The following is a 26,054-nucleotide window of genomic DNA, read 5'->3' as shown; positions in this document are numbered from 1 at the left end:
ATCCCATCCGCCCGCTGAGTACAGTTTCGCCAGAGAAAAACGAAGACCGACCACATAAAGCAGAGGACTAACCAAACGTCTTGTCACTGTCCGATCGTCTCCGCCGCGCACGTCTTGTCCCCTGCACCGCCATGGCACTAGGAGCCAAACCTAGTAGACAACCTCGAGCAGCATGCATTCCAAAGGCTAGTAAAATGCACACTAGTAGTAGTATCCTTGTCGATGGCGCCAGGGCGGATCTAGGGGGCGGGAGAAGGAGCTCCCTTACCTGCTGCCACTTTCATATAAGATCATTTTTAATCATATTTATTTTATTTTATTTTATTTTTGATTTTTTTTTCTCGTTTTTATTCTTTTATTTTTTCTCATCTTCAACAGTTTATTTTGAAGGGATTTATAAAATGAAAGGAGATAGAATCTTATTTTAAAGGAAAAGACTTTGAGAATTCTTTGTGACGATAACCGTAAAATAAAACTGTTAAAGCGTTAAAGAGAAAAAAATCTCTTCATAAAAAGATTATGAATTCTAACTTGTAAGCCGAACTCAATTTTTTTACAAGAGAACAAGAGAGATGCGGAAGATCAGTCCCCTTGGTCACTTCACTGCGTTCTCTAGATGACGCCGAAATTACTAACAGCGCCGTGCGTAGTTGGTGAACCGAACTATCCCTCACGCATCTCAAAGTCTGAAGCGGCTGAGCTACTACCACAATCTGTCAATTAACCGCCATTCGTAGCTCACATGTGCACCAAGCACAGGAATGGCTAGACAATGGCCAGTCAACCGCATGCGACATGTGGCACTTCATAGTTCATGGCAGACAGGACATGCCGCCATAGTGAGTCAGTGACTAGGACAAGGAGTAGTTTAGGGCCTGTTTGGTTGCTTTCTTGGTTGGAGCTGTCTGGCCAGACAACAGCTTTAGGCGTTCGATTTTGGACTGTTGGATACGCTGTTTGGCGTTGGAGGTGTTTGACAGGGCTCCAACCAAATACGCCCTTAATGCACCGATGGAGTGACAGAAAAAGGGCCTTCTGGAACCCTGTTTTCAAAGGTAGGTGAAGCACATTCAGCAGAGCGCTGGTGCTGGCGTGTGAAAGCGAGTTCAGCAGGAGCTTGTCGATCATGTTGTGGTTGTAGGATCGAGTGGTCATCAAGGAATCGTCTTGTTGAAAGTACTCATCGGTTCCATGCTAATCTCGTAATCTACTCCTGCACCATTAATTTAGCCAAGCAGAAACCACAGGCCAAACACTCCAACTAAGGGTCTCGGGTTTTTCCTCATACTTGTTTGCTGAGAAATTTATAAAAAGTGGAACACCAGAAAGTTTGATGCGTTGAGCGCCTAACAAGTGGGAATATACAAAAAAATTAAAAACGATGCAGTTTTTGGGCTTTCGCTCATGTGCGATCTCTTTGCCGTCTCATTTAGAGAGAATAGTTTTTTCCCCTAGCCTTTGGTCGGTCTTTTTTTGGCCTCTTTTGGGTTTTTGATCTTCTTGTTCTTTCGTAACTTTGGTCCGCCGGATTTTTTCTAATCAATATAACGAATAACTCTTCTGCTCGTTTTGTAAAAAGAAAAAGAAAAAGAAGAAGAGATCGATAGCATTTTAAGCAGCTAGAAATTGATGCGACCGACAAGTACGTGGTGGCACAATGGGGGGATGAAACTTTTGGCGAACGCGAAATCTTATTTACATATTGGTACAGGTCTGGAGCAGTTAACAGCTGCAAAATCATTTCCCCCCCCCCCCCCAAAATGCCAAATTTATTGATCTTTTTGGGTGTTCAGAAGGCCAAGATGGTGCCGACTACTCTGCTCCTCCGCCGCGGGCTCGCCGACGGAGTTACGCCGCCGTCGGTGCCCTGATCCCACAGCCGCACGACGCTACCGCTGAGCGCCGTCGGGCTCCGGTACCGCTCCATTTCCGCCGCCGTCGGGCTGAGCGGCAGCGATCTCACCACCTCCCATCCGAAAGGATCCGTCGTCTCTGAAGTCTGATACACGCCGTTGTACTCGTCTTCTTGCTCCTCCTCATCCTCGTCGTAATCGTCGCCTTCTTCTTCGTCCACGTCGCAGCACCCTACACAGCCACCGTCGTGGTAGTAGGCAGTGTACCTCTCCTTCGGCGAGGGCGCCGGCGACCTATCGGTCGTCTCCGACGGAGCCGACTCCCGCGACCTGTCCGATGAGCTCGCTGGCTTCGTTGAAATCTTCTCCGCGGGGGACGGATCCAACTCCAAGGGCTTCAGGGCTCCGGTATCAGCGGTGGGCGTGGAGGAGCGGAGGCGCCAGAGGCCTGCAGCCGCGGCAGCGGCAAGGACCGCGGCGAGACAGGTCCAGGCGGCGGCGCCGGTGGCGGCGGAGGCCTCCTGGAGGGAGTAGAGGCGGAAGGCTACGGCATCGAGGGGGTGCTCGAGGAGGTCCATCGATCTCGCCGGCGAGGTGTGCGGTTGGTTCTTGGCGTCGCGCGCGGTTGCTTGAACGCTTCTCTGCTTTCTCTGGTTGAGTTTGGTGAGTGGAGTGGGAGGAGAAAGGCGAGGTATTTAATGGCTGGGAGGAGGAGGGGGAAGCGACAATTAAATCTGGGCCGTTGGATGCTGAGATCGCGAGGGGATCGATATGGGAAGATTCTAGGTATCGGAGTGCTATTGATGCCGGATTTTCCATTTTGTTTTCTTAATTCGATCTTAGTTTTATGGTCTTCCATGAGAAATATGCTACATGAACCTGGATTGACACATGTGGGTTCATGCACAAACCTAGCTTAAAAATTGAGTGGGAGCACACTAGTGATTAGGCATTTGAAATTTCATTAAAAAGTCTAAGTCCATTGAAAAAGAATTTAAACAGGGGCATGTGCCATCCCTAAGCCTCTCCTAGGTCCGCTCCTGAGTGGGTTCCGTTATCACCATTTACGGAATCGACGATCATATCCCTTTTCTCAGTGGACATTCAATGTTGACTTACATGTTCATCTCAAACTGTTTCCGGCACCGTCTAGACCATCAATCACACCCATTTACATCCCCCACCCCCTATGAGATCCACCATTGCAAGCGATGAGTATGCCATCATGGCATCGCTCGCCTATCACCCTCTTTTGAAGAAAAAAATTATTGTTACCTAAAACCTTGAAAACTTATAATCAGAATTTAACAAAACTTTCATATTGAATTCAGAGATTTTGAGTAGGATGTTAAATCTTTTTTCTTTATTTGAATATTGCAACCCTCGACCTAATTATAAACATGCAATGGAAGAACAAAAACACATGTGCGTGTCATCCCCTCCGTGTCGTCTCTAAAGGCGACATGAGGGGCGACCCTGACATCCACCAAAGCACCCCACCGACCAACCATCTTTGGCTACCGTCGTCGGTGGGCGACGTCCAGCGGCGGAGCCGAAGTTGTCTTCAGTTCTCATTTGCCCCTCATTTTTCTATCTTTTGTGGCCTCCCCTTTCTTTCCCCCCATGAGATCCAAAGCTTGGTTGTTTCCGAGACCATGATTGGGTTAGCAGTGCTTGGGCTAGTAGGTTGGTATGTCGGTCATGATACTAACATGACTCGCATTTCACCAGCTCGCAAGCATCCTGAAGGGTAGTGGGCCAATAAAATCCTTACCGAAATGTTTTTCTGACCAGAGCGCGATATGAAGCGTGGCTACCACATATGCCTCTGTGGATATCAGAGAGGACTATTTCTTGAGTGATGCATTTCAGTAAAAGACCATTGCTCTCCTGACGGTAAAGACGTCCCTCTACCAGGGAGTATCTGCGAGCTTACTGCGAGACCTTTTCTGTTGATGCATCATCGTCAGGGATTGCTCAATTTTGAAGGTAGTCTGAGATCTAATCCATCTAGATCGTACATGGATCAAGCAGGACAACCACATGATGGCCACCTGTGGTCGATGGTACCAAAGGAGGCGTTGCCTCCAGTGTTCCATTTTCAAGCGGAACATCCCCTTCACCTTAGCACGAGACCGCGGTAGATGGTCATGTGAGTCTTTCTTCAAAGATTTTGACCAAGACATGTTCACGGGAAGAAGCTAGACGAGCCAGCTCATCGGCTAGGAAGTTGTCCTTGCGAGGGACGTGCTTGACTTCAAAACTGAAAAAACATCGCTCCAGTCTTCTCACTTCGGCGAGGTATGCCGCCATTGTTGGATCAGAGCACTAAAACTCCTTTTGCACTTGGTTAACAACCAATGGCGAGTCCCCTATCGCTAATAGACGTTTAATCCCAAGTGCGGAGTCTGCTTGCATTCCATACGAGAGGCCCTTGTATTCCGCAATATTGTTCGTGGCTGGAAATATAATTGACCTACTACCTGAGAAAGTCACCGGTTGGTAAGGTCAAGACCACTCCAGCCTCCGCTCCCTTCAGCGTGAACGATCTGTCGAAGTTCATGGTCCAGTGCTCGTCCGCCTCTGGTCATTGCACCTGCTCGGGTCAAAGGACGATCACTCGGCCATAAAATTGACAAGCGTCTGAGACTTGATAGCCATTCGGGGGATGAACTGGAGATCGAACTCCCCGAGCTCTACTGTCCACTTTGCTGTTCTTCCTGTCGCATCCCTATTATGGAAAATTTTCTAATTGGGAGTGAGGAGATTACACTGATTTTGTGGGCCTGGAAGTAGTGTCTGAGCTTACGAGAGGCAATCAGAATGGCGTATAGTAGCTTCTGAGCCTGTGGGTACCGAGCCTTCGTGATATGTAGGACCTCACTGACATAGTATACTGGTCGCTAAAGACCTTCTCGCTCGACGACCAGTATCGCGCTCGCGACTTGTGGGGTAGCTGCAACATAGAGCAAGAGCGCCTTGTCTGGTTGAGGTGCGGTCAGTACAGGAGGGGAGGAGAGGGAGATTTTTAGATCTTGAAGGGCCGTTTCTACTTCTAAGGTCCACCGAAAGTGGTCACTTTTCTTCATGAGCTTGAAGAACGGCAACCCCTTCTCTCCTAGCCTTGAGATGAACCTGCTCAAAGCTGCCACAAATCCTGTTAGTTTTGGACTTCCTTTAGCCTGGTGGGGGATTTTCATCTGGTCGATGGCTCTGATCTTGTTAGCGTTTTCCTCAATTCCTTGACTGGAAATGAGGAACCCGAGCAACTTCCTTGATGGGACTCCAAACATGCACTTCTCAGGGTTCAATTTTCATGTGGTACTTCTGAAGGTTGTCAAACGTTTCCTAGTGGTCTGCGACCAGGTCATCCTTGGTTCTACTCTTTACAACCACATCATCAACATACGCCTCGACATTTCTATTGAGCCGTGGTTGAAGAATGAGCTTAATACACCGCTGGTAAGTGGCATTGATGCTTTTCAAACCAAAATGCATTTTTACATAACAAAAGACCCCAAAGGGTGTCATAAAAGTAGTCTTCTCCTCATCTTCCCTATACATGCTAATCTGATGGTACCCTAAATAAGCATCTAAGAAGCTTAGAAGATCTCTGTCAGCGGTTGAGTCAACAAACTAGTCAATCTAGGGTAGAGAGAAGAGATCTTTCGGGAACGCCTTGTTGAGGTCGGTAAAGTCAACGCACATTCTCCACTTACCATTATATTTTCGGACCATGATTGGGTTAGCCAGCCACTCTAGGTACTATATTTCTCGGATGAAGCTTGCTTCCAGGAGCTTGTCGATCTCCTTACGAAGTGCTTCCTTTCGGTCGACTGCGAATAGACACGCTTTTTGTTTAACTGGTCGCATGGAAAACTTGTGCTCGATCACGTCCCTAGGGACTCCAGGCATATCAGATAGACTCCATGAAAAGATGTTCGCGTTCACCCAGAGGAAAGTGATGAGCGTGAGTTCCTATTTGGGATCCAGACAGGCCCCTATCTGGGCCCTCTTGGTCAGGTCAGAGTCGTGAAGGCATACTGCCTTCAGTCGCTCGTCTTGGCTGGCAGTGATATGAACCTTCACCGGGTGGTGACTAGGCATAGTATTCTCCGGATGCGACTCGAAAGTTAGCTCGACCATGTCGAGGCTCCTCTTATCGTAGTGCAGGGTCATATTTGCGTTGCCAAAGATGGTGATGGCCCCAGTCGGACCAGGGATCTTGATCGCCTGATATGTGTAGTGGGTGACGATCATGAACTGGACCATCGCTAGTCACCCTAGGATCACGTTATAAGCGGTCCCGAAGTTTGCCGCATCAAACAAAACGTTTTTGGTATGAAGTTACTTGGCGAGCCGAAAGTGACAGGAAGCTCGACCCGTCCCAAGGACTTATCCGAAGAGCCTAGGGTAATCCCAAAGAAGGGGAGAGATGGTTTCAACGCGCTCCTTGGGATTTGCAGGGTGTCTAGCGTGTCGATGAAGAGGAGGTTGATGGATGCTCCCTCCATCGATCAGCACGCGACGCAGTCGGATGTTCTGAACGGTGGGTTTGACCACAATAGGGTAGCGACCAGGTCGCTTGAGACTCGTGGGGTGGTCGACCTGACTAAAGGTAAGGGGCACTTCCAAACACTTCAAACTCGGGCTTGGGCTCGACGTGGTCGCCCAGACTTCTCGGACCACTAACTTGTATTCCCTGTTCGAGGATATGTCATGGCACCTCCGAAGATGTGGTGGACCATGTAATCGGCCTACTGATACCCTAGTGCTGACTTATCGGGGTCAGCCCCATTCTCACCATCCTCGTCGTGCCTGGATCTACGCTCTCTAAGCTCCTTGTCGATGATACCCCGGACAACCTTACACTCGATCAGGTCGTGGGCATCTCTGCAATGGATCGGGCAGTAGCCATGACCCTTCTTCCCCTCCCTCTTCTCGAAGCGCTAGCACGGTTGGCCAGTCTGCTCGTTCACCATGACGTCTAACGGTCCATCCTTGCATTTGTTCTTCTTTTTCTCCTTTCGGTCGACCCCTTTGTAGAAGGTGGGCTGGTCGGAGGTCGACCACGACCTGGTGTCAATCTGATGCTCTTGGGCCTCGATGGCCTGTGCGCACTTATCTGCGAGCTTGAAGAGCTTGGTAGTGCTTCTGATTTCCTTGGTGGCCAGCTTCTCGACTATTTTTTGGTCTTTGACCCCTCTCTTGAATGTTATGACTACAGATTCACTCGTGATCCTTATAATGGTGTTTCAGCGCTCAGTGAAGTGTCGAACAAAGTCTTGCAACGACTCACCTTGTCGCTGCCTGACTTGGTACATGTCGTCCTTGACCTCGGGTCGGGCATAGGTCCCCTAGAAGTTGGTGACGAACTGGTCGCATATATCCTCCCAGGAGCGAACCGACTCGTGGAGGGAGGTTCATAAAACAGGACCGGCTGAACCGGTCAAGGCGGTTGGGAAGTAGTTGGCCATGACTTTCCCATGGCCTCTCGCGGCCTGCACCATGATGGTGTAGATCTGCAGGAACTTCTCAGAGTTGGTCGAGCCATCATACTTTTCGGCTAGGACAGGCCAAAACTTTTCCGGCCAGCGCACCTCTCGCAACCCGGCTGATAGTGCGTTGCACCCTATTCTGTAACGGGGAGTCACTCGCTGATGGGTGACATCGTGTGCTCTAGGAGAGAGACGATAATCACATAGTCCTAGGGATGGAACGGAGGAATTTGACGCCTCCTTGTGTGGGGGAGGCGAGTGGTAGGGTTGCTTTCCCTTTTTCTTCTCTCGCCGGGCATGTTCCTCCTACACTCGTGTGGCCACTGGCTCTGGATCATGCCACGGAGGTCGCGTTGGCGCAGAGAGTCGCGCAAGTCAGTGGGTTGGCTGTCCTAACACGGCGGGGTCTCCGAGTGCTCCCTGTTACCGAGGGAAGACGAGATCTTTCCTGCCATAGGGTCTACCATGATTCTTGGTGATCGTGACCTTCACCAGTCCTAGTGATGGACGTGGTGTTTCCCGTCGTAGTTTGGTGTCGGACGATCTCAACCAGGAGAGCGAGGTCCCTCAACCATGGCGCAACTGGCGAACCCTCCGGCACTGCTACTAGTGGGTGGCCAAGAAGCATTCACAAGGTTTGCAGATTCTATGCAGGTGTCATAGCCTCATAGTTGAGCTGCCAAGCGCGAAGTGGCAACATATCGCGAGGGGGGGGGGGGAGCCCCCGCCATTCGTGCGGCGTGACGGCCTTGGTGATGCCGTCGCCAAAGATCGAGTCCTCTATGCCAGAGTGTCCCCGTGTCCAGCTCCGGTCTAGTTCCCCTCTAGACGCGTGTCTCGAGGATCATCGCTAGCACCCGAAATACGGGAGCCTCCGCTGCCCCCCCCCCCGGTTGCATGAACTGTCATGTGAACTTCCCGTTGAGCCTCAGAGCCTTCGAACTCTAATTTTGTATCCCATTTTTGGAGCACACCGGGCTCATCTGAGTCGTATCCCATGATGAACACCTCGTGGTGACCGGGGTCCTCAGAACGGGACTTAGCGGTTACCGTGGATCCGGCTATGGGTAGCCCTATCTAATCTTCAACACTTACTGAATCGCAGAAACGCACCCCCTACCTGGTGCCAATTGTCGAGGGTTAATCCCTGACAATGATTCTGGAGTGTACCGGTCGGTGGGCACGTGAACAACACTTGTGGTGTGCGTGTGCTTGTGATGAACTAAAGAACACGGGGTTATCTAGGTTCGGGACTCTCGAAGGACAACATCTCTACGTCCTGTGTATTTTGTTATCAGAGTTTGTGAACTGGTTACAGATGAGTTTTCTCGACCTCTGCTTCTCTGTCCCTTTACAAACCGGGTCCTCCTCTCTTTATATACTAGAGAGCAGGAGAACTGACAAGTGAGCCATGTTTAGCAGACCCATGACAAGCTAAATATTTTACTCTTGGATCATCATCATCGAGAACCAGGTGAACTCAACTTACCCTGAGAGCTCTGCATGTCCGTCCTTCCGTGGAACGCCGCCGCACGTGCCTCCCTCGGTCGTCCGACCTGTCACATCGCTGTGCGCCGCAAGTTCATCTGCCAAGCCATCTTGTCCCTACGTTACGCGAGTCTACCTATAAAATCATCCACTTGCCTGATAGTTCTACAGATCCTGTCCCATCCGTCGTGTCGTGCAAGTCGGTCTGCAACACCTCACTCCGTAGCAATTAATGCTACGGGACAGGGCATTGCCCATCTGAGTTGGCCACGACTTTGTTCACTAGAGGAGGTGTTTCGAGAAGGAAAACACTTGAGTAGATCCAAGGGGTTAGGTGCTGGTCGCGAGACTATATTATATTGCAAGGATGTTGGTCACGCATGTCTCGCACTGGTCGTGCGATCCAAAGGATGGTCACGCCATGAGCATGGTTAAGAAAATATCCCAACTGATCGCCACATCTCTCATAGAGTCCAATAGCCATAATGCCCCTTACTCAATACTCTAATAATTTATGTTATATTTTTGTTGTACTATTTTTGTTACTTGTTCATATGCTCACATGTTCAATTATGCTCGTATGCTTAACATTGCCATATGCTCATATGTTTTTTTTATTTGTTGTATTGTTTTTTACCTAGTCAAATATTTTACTCAAATGGTATGGAGGTGGCGATGTGGGCACGAGCAAGGCGGAGCGTGGCTGCGACGCTGGCACGAGCGCGACGAGTATATGCATTCGCGCTAAAAATCTTGAGCCCGCCACTGATGATGAGGGCACTGTTATCACGTTTGGTGCCGACGGCTGCGGCAAAGCTAAATTAAAGACGCCGGTGGCGGTAGAGCACTGCATGATGCACCGCGTTTGAGTGCATGGTGCTGGTGCCCTATCAATTTTGCAAGCCCCAGGTCGGTCCGGTCCGGATGGTGATGGCTTTCGGCAATTCAGACTCGTTGCTATTGTGGTGAGATGAGGCACAAACAAGGATGTCGGCGGCGACTACTGGCAATTGACGGGGCAACTGGAACATACGCACGTACGAACAAAGGTAAAAATCCATATAAGCATCGCTTTACCGCGGAAGATGGATGTGCCGTGCACGATTCTGACTGCTTGATGATGCCAGCTTCGGCCATTTTCCAAGGGACGTGATGATAAAAACAGCAGCAGCAAATGTAAATCTTAGACGTGGCTTGTGTACCTGTTAATGTAGCGTGTCGGTCAGGATTTATATTCGGGGAATTGGCGCCGTGTCGTGATCGTCAGTGTCTCCGGTTCTCACAGGGGTATCAGAGTTCAGAAAGTGTGCGCACGTTGGTGAACTGAACTCAGACCACCAGAAGCCGTTCCATTCTTCTCCGCTGAGAAAAGAACTATTCTGTTACTTTTCGCGAGGGGAAAATAGCATTTTATATGCTCAATATACAGATATATTTTGATTCACTGGATTACGCATCTGAGTACTGAGTCTACTGACCAAGACAAACAAGAACGGGGCTGGTCGATCAAACGAGTCACAGTCAGATAGACTGAAGAACTATTCAGCTCTTCATACATATCGTCATCAGTACGTTTACAACGACGGATCGATGTCCGAGAGCAGGGCCGGAGGATCGGGCTGCCGGAAGCGAAGCTACAAAACCGAAGCCGAATCACGCGGTGACAGCAGGCTCAGAGGCCCTGAAGGATCTTGAGCGTCTCGCCGATGTGCTTCTCGGGCTGGAACTGGTTGTTGTAGATGTACTGCACGACGCCCTTCTTGTCCAGCACGTACGTCTGCCGGCCCGGCAGCGTCCCGAACAGGTCCGACGGGACACCCCACTCCTTGCGAATCCGGTTCCCCTCGTCGCTCAGCAACGTGAATGGCAGACGGTACTTCTGCGCGAACGCCTTGTGGGACGCGGCGTCGTCGCCGCTGATGCCGATCACCTCGGCTCCGGCCTTCTTGAACTTCTCGTAGGAATCCCTGAATGCGCAGGCCTGCACGACGGCAATGCAGATTGGAGGTTGGGGCAATGACATAAGGCCCGGAGTAGCTATGGATTTGCCATCAGATACAAACCATGCATGCATATTATCGAAGCAAGGCTAATCAGTTCTCAGGAGTCAGGAGTCATGAGTATGCATACATGCAAGAAGTGTACGCAGAAGGCAGAACAATGGCGCGGCTCATTGCGATTTTGCAAACATTAATTTCAGTTTTCCATTTAGACTGCTGTCGCTTGTCGGTGCTGCTACAAATTAAAAAGGCTCTAGTATTTGCAAGAACAGAGATCTGTATCATTCCATATTCATACTGCATAAGTCGCCACAGTGGAATCGTTTCAGACTTTTTTTGAGGGGACAAAACGAATCGTTTCAGAGTTTCAGTAAAATATAGACAGGCATTTGCATAAGAACTGACCTGTTTGGTGCATCCGGGCGTTTCATCGGCGGGGTAGAAGTAGAGCACGACCGGCTTGCCCTTGAACTTGGACAGCGACACGGCCCTGCCGTTCTGGTCATTCAGAGTGAAGTTGGGTGGCACGCTGCCCTTGGTCACCTACGCGCAGCAGCACACAAACCCGAACGAACCGGTGAGCAAAGGATTTACCACTGCCACTCTGCGCACGTACAGTCGTGCGACGCCACTGCTGCGCGCACGCGCGAGAGAGATGTATAGCTACCTTGCCGCAGACGATGCCGGTGGAGGCCGCCGCGCGTCGGCGTGGCGCCGGCGCGGTGGATGCTGGCACCCGGAGGCCGTGGAACGCGGAGGTGGAGGGCGTGCAGAGGAGCGCCTGCGCGCGGGCCGCCGAGCCGCGCAACGATGCCCGGGGCGGCGGCAGCAGCGAAGGCTTGCAGCAGGCAGTCGAGGACGTGAATGCCATCGTGGATGGAGCTTGAGGACAGAGGCCTCTCTCTGTTGCTGCTTCAAAGCTGTGGCCTCCTCTTCTCCTCTTTCGTTTTGTTTCTGTGGAGAAACCTGCTGTGATGGTTGGCTGGTAGGGGATATCAGGATGAGATGGGAGGGAGTTTTGTGCATACGTGGCACACCTTGCTGCCCTTTGCTGTTGATAGTTCACCCGTGAACTTTTGGTTACGTTTTCTAAGACATGGCATCGTTCTAGAATCGTGCTTTGGTGCAGGAAGCTTTGGCGGGCTGGTGGCAACGGGTCGGATTGGGTTTGAATGGAGCAAAACCACAACCGAAGTGAAATCTGTCAGCTTCAATCGGACTTGAATCTGAAATATCAAATGGACGAAAAGTGGCACCGTCGGGTGTTTCTCACCGATGCTCAGATCTGGCCATCTGGGGTTGGGGTTTGAACCTAGATCTTGCTGGAGGGGCAGATGGGGACTCCGGCTCAGACAGCGTGGCACCGAGGCTGGAGGGACCAGGCGGCGGCGACGCGGCGCGGACCACGGACGTGGAGGAGATCGGACAGTCGGGACGATGAGGCTGGACGGCCGGCGCGGCAGCAAGGTGCGAGGCCGGATGACCGTGCCGGGCGGCACGTCTTGGATGATGAGACCAGTCGGCTGGCGCGGCGTCGAGCATGGCGGACGATCCCACCGCCATCTTCGTCGATCTCCACTGCCGCAGCATCTACTCCGAGGTCGAGACTGTTAGAATATATAGGCATAGCCTATTATATTTCTATAATTCCAAATAAATCTTAAAGGTCTAGCTATGTGAGGGAGGTGTGTTTCTTTAGTCCCACCTTGTTAATGGATGTGAATGGATATCAACTTAAAAGAGTTTATCTCCTCCACCTACTTAGCATGTGTAGATGAGAGAACTAAAAGAACATACGCGCGCACTCGCTCGCCTTGTCAGGTCTGGCTGTGGCCGGGGTGGGGACACGGGCCCACGACACCTGCGTGAATGGTCCACCGAAATCGGGTCTAGTTACTTGCGCAGGTCCGACTTTCTTTTACTATTTTATTCCTTTTGCTACGTGGGCAAACTGATAAATATATGGAAATCATGTCGGTCAAGACTCCAATTATGGTGGCATAACCGTCTTCGACAGTGGTGCGTCTCAACCGCGTGACTCTCCCTCTATATATCTGCCAGCCACCGCACAAAGAAGAGACACGAGTTGCACACACGCAATTAGGGTTTGGCCAATTTTTCTCTGTTGTGTTATCACGCGTAGTCTACTCCATCCCACTATACCGACGTGCACCAATGAACGGAAGAGCATGTCTCCAGAATTCGTCGCCCTTGGGATCCTTCATCCGGAGAGAATGAATAAGGTTTTTGGGAAGCGCTCGTCATAATTGCTCACGATCTGCTTCCTCTACATTATCGTGATCCACTTCGACTACTTCGTCTTTGTCATCGCCTACTAGATTGATATCATAGTGGCCTCCGCATAGACTACTTCATCTTCGTCATCGTCTATTGCATCGTGCATCGACATCACGGGGGCATCTGTGTCTCACGTCACTATCAGGTACGTACGTAAATCCTACTCAAGTACCTAGTCGAGTACATCTGCTGGACGAGTACCTAGTCAAATATCTTGTTGAGCACATGCTCTAGTCGAGGCTTGTTGGGACTTGCCGAATCCTACTCGAGGTGAGTCGAATTCAGTCAGGGCTAGTTGGAACATAGTCAATATTGACTTTTTGCATATGTTCTTGTTTATGCTATATTAGGAATTAAATTAAATCTGAAAGTGCTTTTATTTCCAACAAGGACCTCAGGGTGGCACTGGAGTAGTTGAGGTGGTTCATGGTCGACCTGGTCGGCCCCAGGGTGTTGTACTGCGCAGACGAGGCCGTGGACGGCCGGGCGCGGCACGAGGGCGAATGGCCGGGTTGCCGAGTCGAGGCCATAAGGGGCAAGGCCGAACAGTGTGCCAGCGTGATGTTCTGGCGTGTGGTGAGAGAGCACCAGAGAGGAGAATGGGCGAGGGCGATTGCCGATTGGGCGAATGGACAAGGTAGTAGGCTAAGTTGATGTCTGGTGGGCTGGGCTGACGGCCTGAGTGGTTGACGGGTTGTCGGGCTAAGATAGCATTCTCTCGGGTGCCCACGGTCACCCACAGGAAAATACCAAACACGCGCATGCACCTGTTATAAATCTGGTACTCGACCCGCCAGACCCGTGGGTGGGATTTAGAACTCGAACTCGTGCCCGTCGGGTGCAGAACCTGTGGGGACCTGAACCCACAGATCTGACTTCCATCCTATGATAATCACATCCTTCCTCACACAGGATCGGTCCTAACATATCGAAGGCCCTAGTGCAAAATATAAGTGGAGGCCCTCAGCTAAACATGAGCATAAAGTAAATGCTTAGTGCATTTATAGATCCATAACAAAGACATTTTTTTTATCAGTGACTACTTCAAGCTTAGTTCAGTTGTACTTTTGAACACTATGACTTCCTTATATCTATTTTTCAATGAAGTATTTGCCATGTCAAAGATAACTAAAATGTCATTAACTTTCAAATCATTCTTATCTAATAGAACTTCTTCTGTCATCAGTTCCATCAAAGTTTTTGGATTTGATTCTTGGGAAGCATGAGGAGTAGGTGACATCATTGTTTTGGGAGGGGAACGGCCAAATATGATGACGATCGACTTGAAAGGAACATAAGAAAGTCACATAGTTTTTTTTTACTACACTAACTTAGTTGGCTAGGATAGTTAATGGCTTAATGTTGTATACTTGTTATTAGGTTTTGGGAGTTATCGATTAGGCATATTATCTCAATCAGTAGTTAGCGGTTGGCCTATATATATATATGACGAGTCTATTCTGCGCCTAGGCGCACTATAGTTAATCACCGCTCATACCCACAGTTACAACTAAAAAAACTGTTAGTTACGATCAACTAGGTAGACCAGGTACAACCGCACGACCAAAAGTACATAATTGCAACACGAGAAAGCATATTTGGTACTCTCAGGACTATGTACTCCCACATACGTATCTCATAATATAGGGAGTATCTTCATGTGATAAATGGCATGTACATGAAGCATGTGAGTATATAAGATCATCTAAGTGGTATGTATACTTTTTTAGGTGGTTTGCACTTTTTTTTGAATATATTACATTTTATGTACAAATATAAATGTATTATCAAAATCTATTATCAATTACTCATATTCGCTCATCCAACACGAATAAGACCAGTACCATCGAAAATATATCAACGAGACCATGACTTTCATTTTAAGCTTTTGGACGAACTCAACTCCTATTAAAACTTAACTTCAATTTAAGGTGCTACACACCAATTGGATCAACCAAATCTCGAACCTCGGCGCTAAAACTTCCATCTAATTTAATCTACAATCATCTAGGGTGAGAAACCAAATTGAAATGTATATTGATTTATATGTGATAAGTGATTAACAAGAGTGTTGATTTGGTTTGATGATTTTTGGATTGAATGAGCATGTATATGTACTTTAATTATGATCATGACTAACCAAAGTTGTAGAAAAAATAGAGTTGGCATTTTTTGACTGAGTCCAAGAAAATTATACATGCCGGATGATCTGGCGCTGAAGAAAATGAACTCGTCGGATGGTTTGGCATTCATATGCAGTACACGACAAAGCATTTTAATGAAGAAGCAAAAATTGAAGTACACGCCGGATGGTCCAACGTTGGGCATAGCGAACGCTGAAGCATTTCTTGTAGAGCGGATGCAAATCAGCTTCGATGGACTTACATGCGCCAGATGGTCCAGCGTTTAAAGGGATGAACACCGGATGCTTTGAATGACCTTTTGCTGCAGAGAGGTTGCAGAAGGATGATTCAGTGGAATTGTATTCACGGATGTTCCGGCGATTGAAGATGTACACACCGGATGCTTCGCTGGAGGAATTTTTCCAGAGAGGGTGCAAAATGGATTCTGGCAAAGGTGAACACGCCGGATGGTCCATCGATGGGCATGAAGGCACACCGAATTATTTCTTACAGAGATGATTTAGGACGGGCTGGTCTGCTGAGTTGCACACACCGGATGGTCCGACACTCAGGAGGGGTGTACACCATATCATCCGACGTGCACATTTTTTTAAGATGTGCTTTGAACTGAGGATTTCAATTTCGACCTAACTAGAGATGGATTCGGGATATATGTTCGCTTGTCTCATGATGTGTAGGTGATGGATGCAACTTGGTTGTCGACGGTGGGAAGATCAGTGCTAAGCGGGGAGCTTAGTGCCGGATGTGAGGAACCGTCCAAATAGTATTCTAATTAATCATCAGGAGGATCATTATTCATAAATACAACCTTAATGATTAACCAGAATACCATCTCAGTAGTCTCGGCACGTGTTTTGTGCCTAAGATCGGAACACATGCCTTTCCAATATGTACATTACAACATAGCTTAAGAAAGAGCGAGTAATTAAAGTTATATTACAAGTTCTTAAGCATGCAACCATTTGCAACAGTTTACATGAAGAGAAACTACGCAGCGGAAGATTAAAACCTTAACAACAACAAAAGGAGAGTGGAGTCATATGCCCTTAGACTCCACCTCAAAAGCTACGCCTCACCAGAGTAGGATGCACTACTCTTGCCCACCACTTGCATCGGCGGGCACGAAGTAGCCAAACACCATCTCACCCTCACCAGTAGAACCTGAAAGTGTAGGCATGAGTACGAAGGTACTCGCAAGACTTAAACCATATAGAGCACATATACATAGATCGACTCCAAGGATTATGCATTGAGCTGTTAGCAAGAGTAGGCCACAAGGTTAAGTAAAACATATGCGGTAAGAACCTAGACACATATGTGTGAGCATATATACTTAACTAAAAAATAACTACCTTTCTACCTTGTAAACCATAACTTAAACATGTATATATAGGAACCATAATATCACAACAACAACTACCAACCAATTCCATCACACCATAACCTTATCCCATATTCGTAAACTCTACGACCGATACAAATGAAACAATAGCATGCTCATGACTGAGAGCGCGGCAATTCGAATTGTTCTTACACCTTGCAGTGGGTACAAATTTACCCACATGACTCGAGGACCATTCGGCTTGTGCTAGTCACGAAAGTACACACAAGGGTACTCGAGTCAACCTTTCTCATACCCTATGGCACCGAGGTTACCGCGAGCATATTCCAGACACCTTCGGCTCCCCGCCACCTTGCTTCCCCTTTTCTTTTTCTCTTACGTGTCATAGAGCCGCAAGGCAAATGTTGGCACGGCATATGATAATCGGCTTACCTTACCATTAGATCAGCATGTGGTTAGTACAAAAAGTGCTAGAGCCAACTGTACCGACGGACGGTCTTAAACGATGCAAGCGGTCTATGGCATCCGAGCTCCTCTTCCGAACCACCCAGAGGACTCCTCTTGGGTAGAAGATACCCCTAACACCGCCCACATCTCGCCTCAATCTCACATCTCAACTATTCATCTCAACCTCATCTTTGTATCTATGAATAGTGATTAAGCCCTAGGCTCGAGAACAACGGCAGCACCGTCGCTCAACTTCTATCGAGGACCTAAGCATTGCTAAGCATTTCGAATAAACCTTAAAGCAGACAACAACTATATCATCAAGGCTACAAGGATAAGGATTCATCAGTAAGTCAAGGTAGAGATAATGCATCAACATAGGTTCTACCCATATCAGCCTGACACTGGACTCAACACATGCAAACATACATAAAGCATAATTTATCAATTTAGACTCCATTTAATTTGAACAAAGGGTGCAATATGCTTAGATGTTTGCCTTTTTGCTCTGGGGTTTGCCCGATACTTCCCGAACAGAACTCGCAGAAGTGGTTTGCCTCGGTGTCACCCTCGATCACACTCGCGTCATGCTCCGGACCTTCACTCGCTTAAAGAAGAACACATGCAATGATGAGCATGAAGGAGGTGCAATGCTTCATGACATGAGTTTAAAACATTAACGATTTCCTTAACTTTACTTATGGTTAAACATTTAATATTTTCTGGATTAATTAAGCTCAAAACAAAGCTTAGCACTAATTAGAAAATTAATATGCTTAGCATGAGTGCGTGTATTTTTAATGAGTAGGAACCAATCAATAAGATTTACAAAATTGATTTCATCAATTTTGGAGCTACCAATAATTAATTATGGATTAATGAAGATCAAACCCATTTTATTAACCCATGAAATTTAAATACATATTTCATAGCTCCCGGTATTTTTAACATTTATATTATGCTCATACAGATCTAACAAAATTGGTTTCACTATTTCTGGAGCAATATTCCATTTTCTATGTATTTTAGAAGGTTTCAGCCAATTTAACAATGCAACTAATAATCTAATTTGCATTTACCAATTAAATCCGAATATTAAATGGGCCGAAAACTTTTTCTACCCAGGCTCTAGTTAGCTACAGAGGCTGACCGCGGGCCCAGCTGGTTTGACCACGGGTCAAAATTGACGAGGGCGGGGCAGCACAGTGCCGGTGGCACGGCCTGGTATCGCCGGTGGCGAGCGGCAGCGTAGCATGACCAGCTAAGGGCACTAGTGGCACCAGCACATGCACGCGGTCCTGACTGACACACACGTGGCCAACGGCGATGACCGGAGGATGGCAACGACGGCGCACGGCGGAACAACACGACGACGGGTCGGTTCGGCTCACCGGCGGCTAAACGACGACGCAATCAAGCCGGACGAGCATCGTACAACATCTATGTAGGCATGTGGATTCAACGGCATGGCTAGTTTCCGACGGGCCCAACGGTGGCCCAGCCGGCAGCGTGTGCCGAGGTGGTGGCGGCGAGCGGCTCACGCGGAGAAGCGCGCTGGCGATAGGCAAAAGGGAAAACTACATGTGCAAAGGGTTCAAAAGATCGTGGGGAAGCTCACCACGGGACCAATTCGTCTAGAGAAGCAACGGTGCGGTGGCTCGACGGAGATGTGGCGACGAAGGCCACCGGAAATGGGGAAGAAGGCGCCTGCGCCCGATTTCGGTCGCAGAAGGGGAATCCGATAGGATTATGTCCGTGGAGTGTCGCACGACCCTTTCCTTAGATCCTCGTGGCTTGGGCCTGGTCAAATCGAGCTCAGCTCGTCGGATTTTTGCCGACGGCGCACCTGTGCTGCGCTCTGTGCTCTGCTTGGACGGCCAGCCAAGCGAGTGAGGCAGAGAGAGCGGTGAGACGTGAGGGAGGAGGGCAAGGGGAGGATAAGGGCGATGATCGAACGCCCTGGAAGCCTCGGTGCCGTGATTGGCTTGTCCAGCGATGTGGCCGGCTGCGGAAGTCAACAAAGCCGGCCAAGAGAGCAGTAGAGAGCGGGAAAAAGGGGAATGGCACATGAACAGTGATCCACCAGCCGAATTCATCCCCACCACTTTATCCATCCAATTGAAGATCTTTTCATGATCCAAAATTCACAGGACAAATTTTGTGCAAAACTATAATTCATGTGCAACCTATTTTAACTTGTTTGACCCATAATACCTGAGGCAATTTCAAACTAAAATTCTCCAAACATGCAACATTTTCTAACTTGTGGTAATTTTTATGCCTTCAAAACCATCCCCAAAAATTTGGGAAAAATCACTAATATTCCTCATTTAAATGGACTAATTTCTAAAATTGTTTCCAACCTTATATTTCATAGCAATATTGTGAGTTGATTAACAATGCACCAATTAACATTGATTTTTACAATTTATGTTTAATTGAAATTGCAAGTTAATAATTGCTCAAAATAATTAAACATGATGCTAATGATTCTTAATGACATGCTCAAGCCATTTGGGCTATCACACCGGACAATTGAGGGAGCTGAGAGGAGTTAAGAGTGATCCTAGCTATACACGTGGAGGTCAAGCAAATCAAGAAAAAATGGATAAAGACGACATGTTGACAAAGTCAAACGAAGAGGATGGCGGTGCAAGTGACAAGGTGGCCTGAGGGATCGAAAGCGGGAGAGACTTACCAGCGTTTAAGATCACAAGACAGAGTACATGTGTCAACATTGGGATGTTTGTTGGAGGTGAAAGCAGGTGGCAGTGAGTCATGCTTTGAGAAGTGTGTGAGGTGGTTTCGCTATTTGGCCTCAAAATTGTGGAAGAAAGGAGTGCACATGGCATCATCGCAAAGCTTGCGTCGATGCGAAGCTAAGTCATGAAGGCGCCATGATTGTTTGATGGATGGAGCAAAAAATGGACCAAAATGCCCCGGTGGTAGGTAGGAGGGCATTGGAAATGATGGGTATTTTGGGAATAAGGAAACTTAAGGGCTAAGCTACCTTCCTAGACCTATAAATAGGGCTATATGGGTGGCTTGAATCAGCCATTAGAGAGTTGTGTGGTTGAGTTTTTGGAGAGGGAGAGATGAGAGCTTAGCCTTTGTAATAGGTGAGAGTTTTTGTGAGGAAAATACTTTATAATCTGACTAAAATAGGGCTGATCTCTTGAAGAAATGAAGTTCATATTTCCTTCAATGCTAGTGTTCATCTCCTTCTAGTCTCCTTCTATTGGCTCTGTTGATTTGTTGCGAGTTTTTTCTTTTTGGATGAGATTTTTGTTTTGGTTTTTGGACTGAAACTTTTTCTCCATGTGAAGTTGTTCTTCTTGTTGCTAGAGGCATAAAATTCACATACAAATGTATACAAGTGGGTCTTGAATTCTGTTGCCTCTAAATCATTAAATTGGAGAATTTCTTCTTCGAGTGATCTTCTTTGGATCGAAGAGTTTTCTCATCATGTTGCAATCTTTTTGTGGAGATGACTTGTTGATTGAGTTTTATTGGAACCTAGAGTTCACATACAACCATGAGAGCTATGATTTTCTTTGTGTTCTTGATTGCAACTTGTTTCTCTCCAGATTTTGCTTCCACCTAAGTTTTTGAGGTACGTTGAGTGAAATGAAGGAGAAGACCATCCAATTCGAAAAAGTTTTGGTAATGCATCTAGTCACTCCTATCTAGTCATCATTCTTGGTCCAACATAGAGGCTACATAGGGATTACCCTTGAACGGTGGATTGCGATTTTGTGACAAATCGGTGAAAGTCCCACAATTCCCCATCTCTTTCCTTCTTCTTCTTCTTCCTCCCTTCTCCCTTTCTTCTTCCTCTTCTTCCTTTTCTCTTCTTCTTCTTCTTCTTCTTCTTCTTCTTCTTCTTCTTCTTCTTCTTCTTCTTCCTCCTCCTCCTCCTCCTCCTTTCTTTCTTTCTTTCTTTCTTTCTTCTTCTTCCTGGTTTGGCCTCCCCTGGCCTTGGCCCCTTCTGCCATCGCCGGCTAGCATAGCTCTATAGCATCTAGGCCTCTAAATAAGTGGTAATTGTTTCAGTGATTAATGACAACCATATCATTGTGACTAACAAATTTATTTTAAAGGGTATTAAAAAATTTAGTTCACAATGATGATTGAGTATTCTTGGTCCCTAAGTTGATTATATGGATGATTGAAGGACGTGTGCATCAAGATTAATGATCTTCTAGTTCTAGGTATCACAAAGGAGGTGAATACCACTTAGAGTAGTATATGTCTTCTTTTTTAGTCTTTTTAACCGTACTATAAAGATGGGCTAATAGTAGTAGCTTGACCTAGTTGAGTCTAAATTTAGTTTGATACACGCTTGTAAAATTCTAGCACTAGGTAGCTCATAGAAGCTCATGGTTGAGATGTCATGAAGTTAGAGCTCAAGAAAAGACTGAATTGGACGAGCTCAGTGAATTTAGCCCCACCGGATAGTCCGATGTTGCGTTTTTCTGTTCTCACTGGATCGTTGTCCCTTGATCTAGAACATAAGACATTGAATGCACATGATGATCCGGTGTATAAGTATAGAATTCACCGAACCTTTTCTCAGTGACACGTGGGCAAATTTTTTAGAAGTGTTGCACCTGATAGTACGGTGATAGTATGGTGGTAGCACCAGACTAATTTTAACATAAGCGAAATTTTTCAGAGAAATTGAAGCTAAACTCACCAGATTATCTAGTGATGAAAAAAAGAGACCAACCGACTAATTTTTGCAGAGAAATTGCTTCGGACAATTTAAAGTTGCTCAGTTCACCGGATGGTCTGCTGACGGACAAAATGAGCATCGGAGCAATTTTTGCAGAGAAGATTGTAGCTGTTTAAAATTGTAGGTTAACTGATCGGATGGTCCGGTGCTAAAGGTGTGCTCATCGGATGGCTGTACTGGACTATTATCAGCAGTAGCGGCTAATGACAGCTGGCACAGTTATAGTTTTTCATGCTTCCATCGAGTTTGATCATGTAGTCGTATTTCAATTCATCCTGTTTAATGTTGCTACTTGTTCTAGAATTCAGTAGAAGAAAATTTTGTAATAACCCAATTCACCTTCCCTCTTGGACCATTTCATTCTTTCACGCTCTGGCGATGGCTGGGCGACAGCACGACGTAGGTTGCATGGGGTGGTGGCGTGCTCAACCAGTGACAGCACGGAGGCAGCGTTTAGGGTTTGGACGATCGAAGACGTGAAGAGTTAGGGGCGGTCTGGATGGTGTCGGGTGTTGACCGATCCCCTGTGACCTTATCCTCTCTTTTTTTCCCTGGTGTTACAGTCACCTCAATCTGGTCAGCGAATTCCAAGGTGAGTTGTTTTAGCTTTATTGACCATTTTCAATCAAATTGATATCCATGGTCAATATCCAGAACAATGGTGAACATGCTCTCATTAGTTGTGCAGTGATGGTTTTCATATGATGTAATGTACCATATTCTACATGGAAGCTGAAAAGTTGTTCAGTACGTAGCAAGTCTATCTCAAGCATGTATGCTTAATAAGAATAAGGAAGTTGTTAATTTTCAATCGAGTGAAAATAAGGGTATATTTTACTCCATAACAACAACCGTTGGATGAAGATCTAACGGTTGACAAAAAAAAATTGATTCACAAGTGAACAATATTTTTCTATAGTAAAGATATATACAATTTTCTGATGTACGACAGATAAAAATCTCTGATTAAGTACAGATCAAAGGATAGATGCACAATCGAATGATCTGACTGACAATGCGTCGAGTGAAACAAAGCTCTGATTTCAGTTGATTGAAGCATAATAAATCTGTAAGAATAATGGAGGAACTCAACGAATTTGAAAGTGAAGTGCACCTTTGTACCTATTGATAAGCTTGGGACGGAATATGTCTAGATGAAAAGGCCGAAGAGGTATACTCATACAAAATTTTTTCACAGTTAATGTGCATGTACTGCTATGCATATTAGTTTGCAACAAAGAAATAGTTTTGTTTTGTAACTGTCATAGTTTTGAATGTTGTTAACTAGCTTTCGTTTTTACTGGAAGAGTATTACTCTGATCTTATGACAAAGGAACAAAGAGGAAACCAAGAAAAGTTGCTAGCCAGAAAAGCAAAAAAAAAAAAAGTTGTGGCAGAAACAAAAAGTTCAGATAATGATGTATTCTTTGATACTTCGTATTTATTAGAGAAAAAAACACGAGCATGAGAAGAAGATGCCCCCTGCCTTTGTCTTACGAGAGGAGAGTATCAAATCTTTTAGGGAAATACTCATACGACATGTGAGCATCCGGGTTTGAGCTCAGGGGTGGACTCTTAGTAGGAGACTCTACTAACCGAGCTATTTCTCAGTTTTTATTTCTTATTTTTTAATAGTTTTTTTATAATATAAACAATTATTTAAGTTAGATGGAAGAGAGCACTATATTTGAAAACATAGGAAAAGTACTATAATATTTATTTGAATTTTCTAGGAGATATTGTGGAGATAAGGGACACCCATAAAAATAGTAGAGTGGCGTGATAATGTAACTTTTCAAGGAACAGGACAAATTATGCACAGTGTTAAGAAGAAATGTGTTGATGTACTAGGGTCACATCTCCTGGAACACAATACCCATTCTATAATTTTAGTTTTTCTTTTGAATTTCGTTATTTATCTGTTGATAGATTTCTTGACGCAATATCTGTCTAATTTATGACCCTCTCATCTGCATTGAAATTTGTGCTACCTTTGATTAAGATCTAATGGACTGTTTGCATTATCGAGAAACGGGTGTCCATATCCGCGTCTGCAACCCGCTCTCTTAGTTTTTATTTCTCTCCCCACTCTCTCTGTAACTGACACATTTATCTCCTCCTCTCCCGTACTCCTCATCTCTATCCCTTCAGTCCCCACTCCCAATATCCCCCATCACGCTCTGATCCCCTTCTGATCTCTAGTTTTCTTCGGCGATTGAAGGTTTGTTTGATTCGATTCGCGTTGTCTTGCACTATTACGTGGAACCAAGGCATCCATTTCTGATGTCTATTTTTGGTGTTCCTCTATGTTAGGGTTTGAACTACGATTGGGGATCAAGGCCTTGAGGAGAAGGATCAAGGTTGGTTTTTCTGTAGTCCGATATGTACAAATGCTTCTTTCGTGTGATCTATTGATGATTTTTGCTGCGTTTTTGTTGATTATGTTGTTGGTTTAGGGGGGACGTGTTGGAGCAGGGAGCCCGCTACAGGAATAGATAAGCCTCCAGAACTTATTGCCCGATGAGTTTGGTTCGATTTAATATAGTTTGTGATATATTCCTGGTTTTTTTGTTTGATCTATTTCTCGATGAGAGAAATTGCATGAGTTAACCGAGGAATCTGCTTGACGAGTAAAAGCAACAAAGAAAGAAATAGTAGGGGGTGGACAGGGGAAATTTGTGCATAGGACTATTGGTATTGGGAGAGAACTTGTGGCACAGCTCAATTCATGGACACATCCAACCCCAACCACCATGATGCATCTGTATGTGCAAGCGAGCGAGAGTGCAAGTGCATATACAAGTGATGGCTTGCATTTTGATTTTGAGCATCCAACTATTTATGTTATGATTGAAGTAGCGGGACACTCGACTAGTATTCAATACTGTTCATAGATTATTGAGTGGCCACCACTCCTCAAGTCATACTCACGCTAACTTATTTTAGAGAGAGAGAGAGATTGAGATTTCTAAGTAAATATTGTTTCAAAATCAGGATGAGAAAAACTCAACAAATAGGATAAAGAGAGAAGATTCACTTGACATGATCACAACTCACAGCGACTCAACAAGGTGTCATGCTTGCTCTAGTTCAAAATTAAGGATTGGAGCAGATAGCTGCATTTGGCTATCATTTTTAAGAGACCGAGAGAGAAGACATGCCTCTCTTTATTCCTCTTTGTCTTTCTGTACATTCTCTCTCTCTCTCTCTCTCTCTCTCTATCTATCTCTCTCTCTCTACATATATATGTATGTATATTTAGGCTCTCTCTGTATCTTTTTCTCTACATCCCTCTTTCTCTATGTATCTCTCTTCATCTGTCCTCTCTCTACCTCTATCTATGCCTCTATCTCTAACTCTTTGTTTATGTGTAGCTCTCCATTTATTTCTCTCTCTTCCTCTTTCTTTACGTTTCTCTATATTCTCTATATCTCTCTGTCTCTACCTTTCTCTATCTATGTCTCTAACTAACTATTTATGTGTAGGTCTCTATTGATCTCTCTCCCTCTCTCTGTATTTCTCTCTCTCTCTCTCTCTCTCTCTCTCTCTCTCTCTCTCTATGTATCCCCCTCTATGTCTCTACCACTATCTCTCTTTGTTTCTCTCTCTTTGTATCTCTATCTCTGCTTATTTCTATCTTTGCATTTATTTCTCTACTTTCCTTCTCTCTCTTTCTCTCTTCTGTCTCGATTTCTTTCTTTCTATATATATATATATATATATGAATTTGTATTCTCTCTCTGTGCGTGTGTCCTCTCTTTTTCTATCTCTGTTTTTTCCCACTCATGCATGTTTCCTTGTATGGTTTATTTTCTACTCACATGACTTTAATTAATTTCTCTGAAGAGGTTGATGTTGCAGTGTTCATCTTCTTCTTCTGGTGCTGATTCTGCTTGTGATGTTTGATTCTGTGCATATAATGGTTAGCTAATAACTTAGATATATGTTTTTTGCTACAAAGTTGTTGAGTAATATACCCATATCTCGTGGCGGTTGTTATTTTATGAATATATCTTGACTACTTCATTGTAAATGCCATGCTCTGAATTTGATTGCTGCATGGTATCAAAATTCATTAATATTGTCTGGATATTTTTGTTTTTTTTAGTATGAAAATATATATGTTACCTGATAAATTTGTTGAGGCAAGGAGCCGGGGCCTTCCATTGTTCTGCTTATGGTCACAAATATGCTATTCTGCAAAATTAATTCATCTTCCTAAATTCTCAACCATGCAATTTTATTTTGG

At 46.0% G+C, this 26,054-nt stretch overlaps 2 protein-coding genes across 2 annotated transcripts; both read right to left on the bottom strand.

Moving 5' to 3' along the window:
* Positions 1 to 1,585: 1,585 nt before the first annotated feature.
* Positions 1,586 to 2,696, bottom strand: LOC133931211 (uncharacterized). The gene has a single exon (XM_062378048.1). The coding sequence runs from the start codon at positions 2,429 to 2,431 to the stop codon at positions 1,790 to 1,792; it is 642 nt and encodes a 213-aa protein (XP_062234032.1). The 5' UTR covers positions 2,432 to 2,696; the 3' UTR covers positions 1,586 to 1,789.
* Positions 2,697 to 10,324: 7,628 nt separating this feature from the next.
* On the bottom strand, positions 10,325 to 11,821 carry LOC133930699 (peroxiredoxin Q, chloroplastic). The gene is made up of 3 exons (XM_062377411.1): positions 11,507 to 11,821; positions 11,245 to 11,382; positions 10,325 to 10,820 (listed from the first exon to the last, which is right to left on the bottom strand). The coding sequence occupies exons 1-3, from the start codon at positions 11,708 to 11,710 to the stop codon at positions 10,512 to 10,514; spliced, it is 651 nt and encodes a 216-aa protein (XP_062233395.1). The 5' UTR covers positions 11,711 to 11,821; the 3' UTR covers positions 10,325 to 10,511.
* Between the last annotated feature and the right edge of the window lie 14,233 nt (positions 11,822 to 26,054).

This window comes from Phragmites australis, chromosome 10, assembly GCF_958298935.1.
Source record: "Phragmites australis chromosome 10, lpPhrAust1.1, whole genome shotgun sequence".
In the NCBI taxonomy this organism is placed as follows: Eukaryota; Viridiplantae; Streptophyta; class Magnoliopsida; order Poales; family Poaceae; genus Phragmites; species Phragmites australis.
Note: the sequence above shows the minus strand (reverse complement) of the source record. Positions and strands in the feature narration are given on the sequence as shown.

What these genes read in the sequence shown, in the direction of transcription:
- LOC133930699 (XM_062377411.1), bottom strand. Translation starts at nt 11,710, where the DNA reads ATGGCATTCACGTCCTCGACTGCCTGCTGCAAGCCTTCGCTGCTGCCG. An exon ending in CCGGCATCGTCTGCGGCAAG is followed by an intron (nt 11,383 to 11,506) that starts GTAGCTATACAT and finishes TGCTGCGCGTAG; the next exon opens with GTGACCAAGGGCAGCGTGCC. An exon ending in CGCCCGGATGCACCAAACAG is followed by an intron (nt 10,821 to 11,244) that starts GTCAGTTCTTAT and finishes GCCGTCGTGCAG; the next exon opens with GCCTGCGCATTCAGGGATTC.
- LOC133931211 (XM_062378048.1), bottom strand. Translation starts at nt 2,431, where the DNA reads ATGGACCTCCTCGAGCACCCCCTCGATGCCGTAGCCTTCCGCCTCTAC.